Source organism: Theobroma cacao, chromosome 3 (assembly GCF_000208745.1).
Source record: "Theobroma cacao cultivar B97-61/B2 chromosome 3, Criollo_cocoa_genome_V2, whole genome shotgun sequence".
In the NCBI taxonomy this organism is placed as follows: domain Eukaryota; kingdom Viridiplantae; phylum Streptophyta; class Magnoliopsida; order Malvales; family Malvaceae; genus Theobroma; species Theobroma cacao.
Window position 1 is genome coordinate 32,439,986 of NC_030852.1, and position 12,902 is coordinate 32,452,887.

The 12,902-nt window shown below is 35.0% G+C and overlaps 1 protein-coding gene across 3 annotated transcripts; it reads left to right on the forward strand.

Annotated features, from left to right (window-relative positions):
- On the forward strand, positions 3,754–8,432 carry LOC18606222 (1-aminocyclopropane-1-carboxylate oxidase). Of its 3 annotated transcripts, none has more exons than XM_018117691.1 (11): positions 3,754–3,831; positions 4,396–4,588; positions 4,922–4,990; positions 5,213–5,264; positions 5,660–5,781; positions 6,261–6,361; positions 6,439–6,497; positions 6,913–6,969; positions 7,087–7,132; positions 7,448–7,527; positions 8,033–8,432. In XM_018117691.1, exons 1-11 carry the CDS (start codon positions 3,754–3,756, stop codon positions 8,115–8,117), a joined length of 942 nt encoding a protein of 313 aa, XP_017973180.1. In that variant the 3' UTR covers positions 8,118–8,432. The 3 variants fall into 3 exon arrangements, with proteins under 3 accessions (XP_017973180.1, XP_017973182.1, XP_017973181.1); XM_018117693.1 differs by lacking the exon at positions 3,754–3,831 and adding an exon at positions 3,924–4,093 and having other exon boundaries at positions 8,033–8,424; XM_018117692.1 differs by lacking the exon at positions 3,754–3,831 and adding an exon at positions 3,924–4,071 and having other exon boundaries at positions 8,033–8,424.

Here is a 12,902-nt window from a genome sequence, read left to right on the forward strand (position 1 = left end):
CTTCAATATATCACAACTTGAAGTAGCCATGGCTGTGGTTCTATATAGTCAAGGCAATCTTCTTCAAGGAGACATCGCTGTACAGCAACTGGAAGTCTTGCTGGAGTGCGAGAACCCCTACTATGGTGGCCAGTTCCAACACATATGTAAACCTGCAGAGGCTGATCTGCTGCCCGTGCTGTGCTCCTGAGCACTGACAGTTCATGCTTCAGCGTATGAATGGCTACACTAACGTGCATCCAATGCAGGTCTCTCATCCGCTCCTACCCTCTGACATTCTCTGGAGGAACTGGGTTCCTCTGGCGATATATAGATTGTTACTGTTACACTTTATTGTTTTAAGTTGCCAAGCCGAACCGCTATCCCTCTCAACGCACCACCATTGCTGAGCTGTCGCTGCTTCAGTCGAACAACTGCCTCCGCGTTTAACACTTCTTCAATTCAACAGCATTCCAGGACAAATGCCAGCGACGAGCCGCAGAAAGCTTCTGATCTCACATTTCAACAAGCCATTCAAAGTCTTCAGGTTCCAAGAACTACAACTACTCACATTCCTTTTTAACTATTTTTTACACTGGTATTGCTACTATTACACTTTATTGTTTTAAATTACTTGTTAGCGATGAAAATAGGTGTAATTGTTGCTAATTTCGTAGGAATATTGGGTGTCCGTTGGACGTGCAGTGATGAAATGCAGCAACACAAAGATAATGTCATAGTGATGGCCTAATTTCATTACCATAATTGCGTTTACCATTATGTTCTTCTACTTTCTTTTATGGCGGAGAAGGTTTTCACCCCGCTGATTTTTAAATTCTTGTCAATTGTCAGTTTGTTTCATTAAGATTTTGTTTGTAATGATCAGGTTGGAGCCAAGACTATGAATCCTTTGACATACTTGAGTTCTTTGTCCTGAACCATGGAATGTTGCGTAAGTATATGGAAGCAAGTTTCTATAAGTTAAAATAATTTCTTATACATTTTAATGATTCTTTTTGTTTCTGAGTCTATCTTTTGATGACTATTTGCTGAGAACACTTTTCTTTGTGTGTTTTTTATGCATGAGCTCAAATAAGGGGGAGGTTAAATGTGTCATTGGGTGTTTTAGATTTTGGTTGTTTGGCCTGTGATGCATGGATTTTCATCCATTTTCATTCTTACTAGTGATAGAAAATGCAAAGTTTGCAGAAGCTTCTTGGATTAGCTTTTTTAATATGCTATTATACTTTATTAGAATTTTGTTGTATTCATTCAAAGGGGGAGGCAACATTTTATTTTTTGAAACTATGATGGATTTCAGTGGTTACTAAAGGTGAGCACCACCTTGTGTTGTTTAGAGAAATAAAATAAACTTTAAGAGTATGGCGTGTGGCATTTCTATTGTACATAGGTATAATGGTGTCAATATTTCAATCTTATCCTGTTATAGGATGCATTCCTACGATTTGATCAAAGCTATTATGGTGCAAAATTCATATTGAATATATTTTTCATGGCATTCCTATTGTCTAATAAAGGTACAACGGTGCTTATGTGAACATATAGCTTTTTGACATTCCGATTGTACATTAAGATACAATGGTGTCAATCGAGAATTCCTTTTGCTTTATTGTCATGATGGTTTTGGTTGGTTAAGCTTAACGTGAGAACTACTTTGTGGTGTTTGGAGAAATAAAGAATTTGTAAGTTGTGGGCATATGTGACATTCTTATACATTAAGGTATAATGGTACCAATATGTTAATCTAACATCTTAGTTTGTGATGCATTCCCATTTTACCATCAAAGTTGTAATGGTGCATTTTTTATATTTAAAATATTTAACATGACATTCCTATTGTGCAATAAAGGCACAATGATGCTTTTGTGAACATATAGCTTGATGTGTTAATTTGACATTCCGATTGTACATTAAGGAACAATGGTGTCAATTGGGAATTCATTGTTTGTTTATTGTCATGACGGATTTGGTTGGTTAGTTTAAGATGAAAACCACATTGTTGTGTTTGGAGAAATATATAAACTATAAAGTGTGGGCATTGTGACATTCTTATTATACATTAAGGTATAGTGGTGCTAATATGTAAATTTAATATCTTGGTATGTGATGCATTCCTATTTTACTATCAAATGTATGATAGTACAAAATAGATATTTAATATATTTTCTATGGCATTCTTATTGTGCAATAAGACACAATGGTGCTTATTGCACAATAAGAATATTTGTATTAACATGTTATTTTACTAACATGACTTCTATGTGCAGGAAGATGAAACAATTAGAAAGAACAGGCTTTCTTTGCTGTCTTTACTTCCACATTCTTTGAGTAAACATCAGGTGGGTAAATAGATGGGAAATATTTGTGGATTTAATATTTTTGACGGTGCTTGGTATAGAAAAATGCAAGTGAATCTTCATTCTTCACCATATTGGATCATCGATGTTTGTATGTAGTCAGAGTTTAGACCCAATCTGGTCAATTTTTTGTTTTCCCTGATCAGAATGCAGAGTCTGTTTTCTTTTATTACTTCTTTCCTCCATACATAAAAGTATTGTAAACACTCTTTATCATCAAGTAACTTGGGATTTAAGTGCAGAATGGAGCAAAGAGTTAAATTTTGGGATTCAAGCTGTTGCAGCAAGTCTTGTCCCCCAAGGTATTGAAACAACTGGTACTCTAGGTTGATGACAAAGTTCAGCACATCTTACCTGTTTATCCCCAATAACTGAAATCTACAAATGGGGTTGTTGGTTCTATTACAACTGATAGGCAAATAAGACCTGCCTTGTGTTGTTTGCCTTTTTCCGCTTATGGCTTTCTCAAGAAAGCTGATGGCACCTCTCTTACTTAAATAATCCCAACGTTGCACACGTTTTTATTGCATATGTATCTCATCAACCAGGAAAGGTAACATATTTTTCCACCGTTTTGACAGATTGTTCGCTGCATCTAGTTGTGTCAAGCTCTCTGGTTATAAAGAAATTGCAAACATTGGAATATCAATACTTTCACAGCTACAGAGGAGCAGCCCTCAGTTATAATCAGACTGATGACAATAAAAATGAAAGGAACAGAAGTAGACTATCTAGTTTGCGTGTTCTATGTGTTCTTTGCTACCAAAATTTATTGCAATTATCTCTTAGTTCCTTATAAAATGGATAAAGAGAGATTCGATTCCAAGCATCATGTGGCTGATATGGCATAACGTCAAGAGAATTTAGGAACAAAGATTGGTATAATCTATCCCTAGCGGATGTTAGATGCTGGATTCCGCCTGCCCTTTCCCCTTTGGAATGTAGCTGATTTTGGATATTCTGGCACTCGAAAAAACTTGGGAAACTAGCTGGCAAAACAAGTGGCCATCTACTCCCTTGTTTAGGGAACTTGCGAAAGTAAAGAGCGAACGTACCAGGGTGATGAGTTATCTGAAAGAGAGATAAGAACCATATTGCTATCATATCATTATTAGTTACGTCTGAAATAAGTCGCATGTCGGAGGAGATAAGGGTCTAATCAGCCTAATCAGTTGTCTTCTCGGTGGCATGATGTTGAATGTTGATCACGCGATCATTTTTATTTGTTCCTCATATTTAAGGGGAAGTTTATGATAAGGCTTATTCAAAGCCACGGAAAGGGCGGTCCCTGAGATTTTGAAGGCACGATAAACTCTCATTAGTTGAATTTGTAATCAGCCTGCGACAGCCGATCAGATCCAAAACTCTCCTTGCTCACAGCATAAACCAAAGGAAAATGTCTCAAGCTCTTCAGCTCCCTATCATTGACTTGTCCTCGGACGATCGCCTCTCCACTGCCAACCTTATCCGCCAGGTTAATGATGTTTTTCTCTTTCTTCAATCTTTGGGTAGTTGCAGTTTCACTTTTAGTTTATATATATATTTTTCTATCCTCATCTATGATTAAAGAAAAGGCAGTGTTTAGGAAGCGAGAAACGGAAGAACCATGCAGTCTCATGAATATTTGTACTTCTAAGTGCAATTGTATTTGCTTTTGAAATTAAGGAAAATTTTCAATTCTGTTAGATCAGTGACAGCCAGTCAGTCACCCAGTGTGCGTCCGTATCCCTTGTTCTGTAATTTTTTTTTCTTTTATTGTTTTGCCGTTTTTCCATTGCTGTAGATGTAGCCATATGTTTGATTTTTATTTTTGTAGCAGGAATAGTCTAGTCACGGCATTTGAAGTGTCTGGCTTTGAGTTATTCCTGTGGAAAATATAGTAATAAGGCGGATGGATTGTCCAAATTCAGCCTTCACAGTCCAGTTCATTGCCAGTTATTCATGTCTATTGTCAAGAATCTTTTCATATTAAAGTTAAGGGTTATGCTTCTGAAAAATTAAGAGGGTTCAGAGTCTGAATTTGGGAATTGTATTTCAGGCATGCGTTGACCATGGTTTCTTTTATATTGTGAATCATGGGTTGGAGGAAGAATTGCTCAAGAAAGTTTTTGAGCAGAGTAAGATGTTTTTCTCACTCCCGGTTGAAGAGAAGATGAAATTGGCTGTCAAGAATCACAGAGGTTATACAGGGATGTACCAAGAGAAACTTGATCCTTCTTTAAGTTCCAAAGGTATTTTGGTTTTATCTATTCTTTTTCTGCTTTCTTTTTTGAGTACTGTTCAGCACTCATTGCAACAAGATTGATTTGAGATACTAGGGAGTAGTCAACATCGTCCATCTAATAGACAAACCAAAAATGAACTTTGATTGCTAATCAAGATTTTCATTGCTTTTAATCTTGAACTTTTATTCTATCCCCTTTCTGTGACCCATCAAGCAGAATTAATTATTGCATATAAAAGAAGTCCATTTGCTTTCTTTATCACTGGTTTGTTTACTATTGAGTGTACAAGGAATTGAAATTTGAGGTAACAAATGATTGCTTTTGGCTGGTTGAAAGCAGGTGACTCTAAAGAAAGCTTCTATATTGGTCCACAAACAGAAAATCACCTGAATCAATGGCCTTCTGAAGGTATGTAATGCTATGAGTGCATTCTGATCAATAGGCTGTTATGTTTATATTTAATGCTAATGTGTTGGAGTTATGAACCATAAGATCCTTACAAAAACCATATTCGGATAGCTTTCCCTAATTTCTTGATTCATCCTTTATTTGCACCTTTTTGTCTTGTATAATAATTTCTGCAGATAAAAATAAATTTGAGTGATACTTCAATTTGCTTGTGAATTTCAGAAGATCTACCATCTTGGAGAAGCACAATGGAGGCTTACCGTAAAAAAGTGCTGTGAGTCCCTACTGTTGATTTACATGTTGACAGTGATGGTCTGCGGATGGGAATAAAGTTTGATAAATTATGGTTTTTAAGTTTAGAGGGTTGCTGTTTAATAATTTAAAGCTTACCTGCCTACTAATATTAATCATCTCTGGTCTCTCAATATACTCCTTTTGACTGGTGTTTCTTCTGTAACTTGAAAAATATGATTTCTGTTATACATATTCCCTGCATCATCCCTTATATGTATGTATCATGGTCTTTTGCTGTTCAAAATTAGGTTTAAGTTTTTGACATACATCGCTTGGAAAATTATATGAGACAGTTCTGCCAATAGGACTTTATTCTACTGGCCGAAATATAGAAAAACTCTGCAAGTTTACATGGTACTAGATTTTCTGCCTCAGGTCTGCTGGGACTAAGGTAATTTCTTTAATTGCCCTGGCTTTGAACTTGGATGAAGATTTCTTCGAAAAATTGGGAGCATTGAATGATCCACTGGCGTTTATTCGCCTGTTACACTATCCAGGTATAGTGGCATTGATTGTCTTATTTGTGTTTGTTTAACTCATCTACTGATGTGAACTACATTCTGGTTTTTAGAGCTTTCTTATATTTTTTCCTATGTTTTCTTAATGAATTTATGGCCTTATACATGTAGATATCTGACAAGGCTTTCCCTGCTATCTTGTTCGTAGAACTCAAAATTTACATTCTTTGTCAGAATCCTTTACTGGTTCAAATTTCATGGTCTTAGTGCATCAGGAAGAAATATGAAGTTAGAATTTGTATTTTTGCTCTAGTCCTGATGTATTACTCTTTCGATTTTGATGGTCTGTAAGCACAAAATGCAAGTGTTAATTTTGAGTTGACTGCCAGCACTACAAAATATCTCCCACAATTTCTTTGATAAATTGAAATTTTTTGAGGACAAATCTATAGATAAAAAACATATGATGAAAAGTTCATTGCCATAACAACGCAATGTGCCTCTTATTTTGATGTTAGAGGACATGGACTCCACTGAAGAAGAAACATATGGTGCTTCTGCTCATTCAGATTATGGAATGATTACTCTTCTGCTGACTGATGGTGTTCCAGGGCTTCAGGTAGGTTCCTTGTTAATAATATGTTACCCTTAAATGTTGTACTTTGATGCCAACATGTTTCACCAAAGTACTAACAGGTTTGCAGGGAGAAATCCAAGCAACCACAGCTTTGGGAGGATGTGCCAAGCATAAGTGGGTGAGTAAATGATGGTAGATTATGTAAACAGAAGCACTTTTTAAGGCTTTGTTTCTACCTTTCAACACACTCCCCTAGAAAAAGAGAAACAGAAAATAAGACTGGTTTGAGTAATATAAAAGATTGATACTCATTCTGATAGACAACAAAAATGTTGATTATCCTGTTATGGAAATAATGAACTAGATGTGGTTGTGATTCCTGTGAATTAAATTACTATAACTTTGTGTGGACCTTCAAAAATAAATTTAGATTGCAACTAATACCTTTATTTTTACCTCTCAGTGTACTTTGCTGATTTTCCACACCATAGGAATTGATAATAGTTTCTCTTTGGTTTTTCACAAATCCAAGGATAAACCACGTACTTAATCTTGTTGAATCCAGTCTCTGAACATTGGGTCTGAATCTGCAGGGCACTCATTGTTAATATTGGGGACATGATGGAGAGGTGGACTAATTGTTTGTTCCGGTAATTTAGTTGCCTGTTATCTTGAATTGCTTTTGATGCTTCTCTTGGAGTGTTCATTAAATGTCTTTACAATGGCACTTTCTGTGTATCTCCTCTAATTGTGTCATCTATTTCTAGGTCAACACTGCACAGAGTGGTGCCAGCAGGAGAAGAACGCTACTCCGTAAACAATTTCCTTTTCCTGTTTACTTTTACTGTCATTTCTTGTGTCATCACGTCTCAAGTGGTTCAAAATAATTGTTGCACATCATTCATGAAAACTTCAAGTTATTTTTGAAACATTTTGTTGAATGTTCTTTTAATTCTGACAAGCTTCACATGAAGGTGATATTATCTTTTCATGATCTGATAATTTGATGGGGACCAAAAGATTGAAATGCTATCACATTCCTCTGATGTCTTGAGTCACAATTATCTGCACTTTTCAATTGCGGAAGGCCTTTCTATGTCCTGAAAGTTCTGTAATGCAACATTTCAGGTGGCATTCTTTTTAGATGCCGACAGAGACTGTATGGTGGAATGCTTGGAAAGTTGCTGCAGTGAGTCTTGTCCCCCAAGGTATAGCTACAACTGGTACTCTAGCTCTGTGTTAACGGTTTTGGTTATAGCTAAAACAACCTATCAAATAGATTTTGACCAATATCAGCTTCTTTTGTATTTTTGGGCACAGATCTAACTGTTTATTCCCAATAACTGAAATCAGAAAAGAGGTTGTTGGTTATAATGCAGCTGATGGCCAAAAAGAATCTGCATTGTTGTGTTGTTTGCCCTTTCCCACTTGTGGCAGTTTTAAGAAAGCTAATGTCACCTCAATAATTACTTGAATAATCCCCTATGCATTGAAACTTCGAAATTAATTGAGCTCAACTATGAACTTGAAAGCTGTAAATAAATCTGAGTTGTAGCTTAGGTTTGCCGGTTAAATCCATGAGTCAACTGAATAAGAACACTCAAGCCTACCTAGTAGTTTTCATGTCTAATCTGAGCAAAGAATGTTCCAGGTTTTCTTCCATATGTTTCACAACAACATGGGGGGTAACATCTATTTATTCTGACCTTGCAGATTTCCACCCATCCGTAGCTCAGACTACCTGCAGGAACGCTTTAGAGTTACAGCTACAGCTTCTATTGAAGATTATCTGCTTTAGCTACAGTTAGTCGTCTCAAGCTTTCTGCTGCTAGATAAGTTGCAGGCCGCAATCATGATTGCAGCAATATTAAGGACAGTTTATTATCTTCAAGTGAAGCAAATGGAATTTGCTTTCCTAGTTTGCTTGTTTAAATATTATATTATATGCATGCATTCATTTAAATATTGTTTAAATATTGTTTAAATATGATTGCAATAATATGCATGCATTCTTTCTTCCTAATAAATATTATATTTGAGTTCCTTATATGTACTAATTGAACTTTATTTATAAATGTAGATCACATATTAATATCTTTTATTCTTTTTTAAATTTAGGAAATTATTATCCAGCCATCCGACTACTCATAAATGGCATAGTGTGATAAATGTCTTTTATTATTTCAATGTGAGTAATATTATTTTGTCTGGTTTTTTAATGCCCAATTACTCATAAATGACACAGTGCAATAAATAATAATTTTATAAGTATTTATTTTTTATTACTTCAATGTGAGTAATATTATTTTATCTGATTTTTTATTGTCCGACTATTTATAAATGAGATAGTGTAATAAATAATAATTTTATTTGCATTTTTTGTGATTCAGGCATTTCATAATAGAAGTTTATCTTTAAAATGAAATGCATAAACCTAATGAAAAGAATTTTACTTTGTTGGCTACATAATTAGCATTGCAATGAAAGAATAGCAGTTTATATCTAAATAAGACAAATTTAATAAATACACTCCATAAAAGACAAGGCATCTGTTCTGCTCTCTGGGTTTCTTCAACTTTAAAAGGAAAAAAATTTAGGCCAAAAACGTTCCAGACATTACCAACTCACCACCAGAACTGTCGGATGAGTGTATAGAAGTATCAGGGAACTGGTCCAAGACTCATTGCTAAGCAAGCTAAAGTTGCGGCATTAACCAAAAAAATGTCATCATCAACTCACCATCATCGACTTGTCTTCACCTGATCGCCTCTCCACCGCCAACTGGTCTATCCGTCATCAGGTTTACTAATATTAATGTTCTCTGGTAGTTGTAGTTAAGCTTTGTATGTATTACTTTTTAATTGGTTCTTTCTTCTCCATTGAATAAAGGCAATTGTTCCCTGCTATAGGATGGGAAGCAATGCAATATCATCAATGTAATGCCATAGAATTTGCTTTTGATTTCAAGCACTGTCTTGTCTTCGGGGGGTCTTTTTTTTTTTAATGGAAACTGAAGCAAAAGAGCAGATACAGATTATCCAAATTTAGCATTCATTGCCAGTACTTTATGTTGAACTGTTGATTGCTAAGAATCTTTCGTTTTTTAAAAAAAAGGGTTATGTTTTTGAATGATTAAGAAGGTTCAAAGTCTCAATTTGGAAATTTTATCTCAGGCATGCTTGGATCATGGTTTCTTTTATCTCGTGAATCATGGGGTGGAGGAAAAATTGCCTTTGTTGCACTATCCAGGTACAGTGGCATTTATTGTCGTCTTTGTATTTGTTTCAAGTCATCAACTGATGTGAACTAAGTTCTGGTTTCTATGGGCATCCTTATACTTTTTCCTGTTCTTTCTCAATGAATTTTTGGCACTATCCATCTGATCATTTAACAAGACGTTTCCATTCTGTGTTGTTTGAGAAACTCATCAAAGTTTACGTTCTGTTGTCATAATCCTTTACTGGGTGAATTTTGATGGTCTAAATATTTTAGGTGGAGATTCCCCTTCTAAGGAAGAGACGTAGGGTGCTTCTGCTCATCCATTGCAACTGATAGGGTATTAGAGACGCACGCATTTGAAGTCCCAAAAAATTTATTGAGCTTAGGTTTGATGGTTCAACTGAGAAAAACCACTCTGATTTTTAAGTCTTTTTCATGTCTAATCTTAAGCAAGGAATGTTTCCACTTCTTCCATGCAGACTTCCACCCATCCGTAGCTTGGCCTACCCGGAAGAACGCTTTAGAGTTAACATCCATGGCTGGCTTCCACTGAAAGTCATGCAATATTTCCCCAGATTGACTGCTGCACTTAATTCGTTATCAAAGCTTTCTGCTGCTAAAGAAATTGCAAATACTGCAATATCATTACTTCACAGCTAGCTGCAGGCCTCAGTAATGATGAAGTAATAGTCACACTCCAAAGAGAAGGGAAGAAATTTCTCTTAATTATTAGTATATATTGATCATTGCAAATTTTATACATTAAACCAAGTCCGTAAATTTTGTTTGCATTAAAGAATGTTTGGGTTGCAAATTTTTCTGGATTTGACCTGCTGAGACTGAAACCCGTGCTTGTTCAAAGTCAGTGTGCTTAGATTTTTCCATTGTCCTGGCCCAGGGGAAGGACTTGCGTCAAAACCCGGAAGCTACTTGGAACTAGTGAAGATAGTTCCCAGTTTACTTGGAAGAATGATTCCGGTGACACGTGTCAGCTAATAAAGTCTACATAGTTCCTCCTTCCAATCCTCTTGGTAGAGAAAATATGGGATGTCACAGTTTCACAGTGAGAAGGTGAAGCAAGACAATGCCAATCAAACTATAGGAAAATGAACAAAGAAAAATCGTTTTTGTGGTTGAAATTGAATCATAGCCCTACCTCTGCTGTGGATAATCACGTGGACTGCTACCATGGTGTCCCTAAATTTTACAAGCCACACCTTAAACTCATTGGAGACAGGCAATGAGACAAAGACATTTGGACACCACGCTTTGTCTTGCTTTTTTTTTCCCTGTTCTTTTTCGAGTTTTTATATTATCAAATTAAACAAGACAATTTAACTTACATTTAAAAGGAATATATAAACATTGGGCAAAGTTAGATATGAACCAAAGAGAAAAAAAAAAAAAAAGGTTGATGAACCAACACAAAATGTCATATAAAAGCAAAGGCCCCCATCGAATAGGATCACCCTTTTATCATCTTTGTCGTTGATATCTAATTATGGTACTGAAGGTGTCTGTTCCAGCTTGATCACGTTAATTCGACCCAGAAATCTGAGCCGTCCGTCGACGATCTGGTCCTACGAAAAGATTATGATTCTTGTTCCGGTGGGGTCCACAAGTAAATATATATATATAGATCATTAAATTAAATAAAAAATGTTAAACAGGCTATTGATAAAAATTGCCTGTGGCTTTGGATAAAGGCTTTGTGCAAGCAGAAATCCTTTTTTTTCAGACGATAACTTATCCTATATGCTACTATACGCTAGAATATGTGACACGTCTCAATTTGGAAAGATATCCACGTGTACGGTTCCAATAGATCTGACTAACCTTTTTGATCCAGACCAAGATTACGTTCTGTTCCCAAGAACGTCCCCTTACCGTACACGTGTCATATCAAGTCTTTCTCCTTAATTTAAGATTTCTCTCTCCCACTCGTTGTGACAATAATAATTGTTTTACGAAGTACTAATATTTTATTTTATCCTCCTGCACCCCGAAATTGTTCTTGTGAGGGTGGACCCTTGAATTAAAGAGCACCCAACTAACACATATCAATGACTGGATGTTATTGGATATTTCTTTTTTACTTTTTTCGGCTTTGAGTATAAGACAAAGGCAGAGTAAAAGAGATGGGGACAATTGCTAGTACAATTTAATACTACTTTCTTCTTTTACCCAAAAAGAAAAAAAAAAGTTGTTTGTTTTCTTTCACTACTTTATTATGGGATAACCAGTTGAAAATCCTATATAAAACCAAAATTAACTTTTATGTTTTGTGAAAAAATGGGTAACATATAATTACAAATTGGAATTTAATCATGTATAGGGATGTCCATATATTGAAGAAGTGGATAATTAGTTACAAAGAACAAAAAAAAAAAGCTATTAATAAAATTGGTTGGATATAATTTTTTTAATAGTGAGTCACCTTATTAGAGAAATCCCACTCATATACCATAATAGATATAAATATATGGGTTCAATTCAAAATTTCTTAATTAAAAAAATACATAAAATACAATATAAAAAATAATATTTACTATTTTTTTGTAAATAAACTCATTAACTAAGACATACTACTTTTCCCATTTTTTATAATATATATATTGCCTCCTCCCTTCCATGCAATTTAAACTAAACTCCAATGCAAAACCTTGAATCCTTCCTAATTAAAGAAGCATCACCTAACCAGTAAATTGCTTGTACATGTCTTACTATACCTTGAATCTGCATCAAGTAATATTTGGTGCATCAACCATTAAACCATAGTCCTTTTGTTCACACTTTGGGCTATTTTCATGCCTAAAGTTTTAAGTGTTAGGACATGTATTTCACATCATTAAATCCCTCAAAGAGAATATTATCTACATCCTAATTATCAAAATTAAACCTTTGTCTTTTCCAAATCCTACCCTTTTTCCCTTTCTTTAATGTGTCATACTAATCCATATTCTTCTTATCCTCTTCTCAAAGAAGCAAAATGCTTATCCAAATCTAGTCTAAAGGTGCTTTACTTCCCTTGGTAAAGAAGTAAACAATTTTCTTTTTCTTCTTATTTTTTTCTCTCTTCCCTTAATTAAAATAAAAGATTTATTGTTCATTTTAAAAAATGGAGAGACAACATAGGACATAGTGTATTGTTGAAAGGAAAAATAAAATAAAATAAGGATATATAGAAACTATTAGAATGGACTCCTGTCTTAAGTCAACTCCCCACACCAAACGCATATTATGTCACGCCAATTTTGACTAAAGCAACGGCTGAAATCCAATATATTAATGTCTGCTAAGTAAAGTCCGCGAAGCACCGGATTATTTTATTTTCATCTTGTAATAAAAACATGATATATGGATA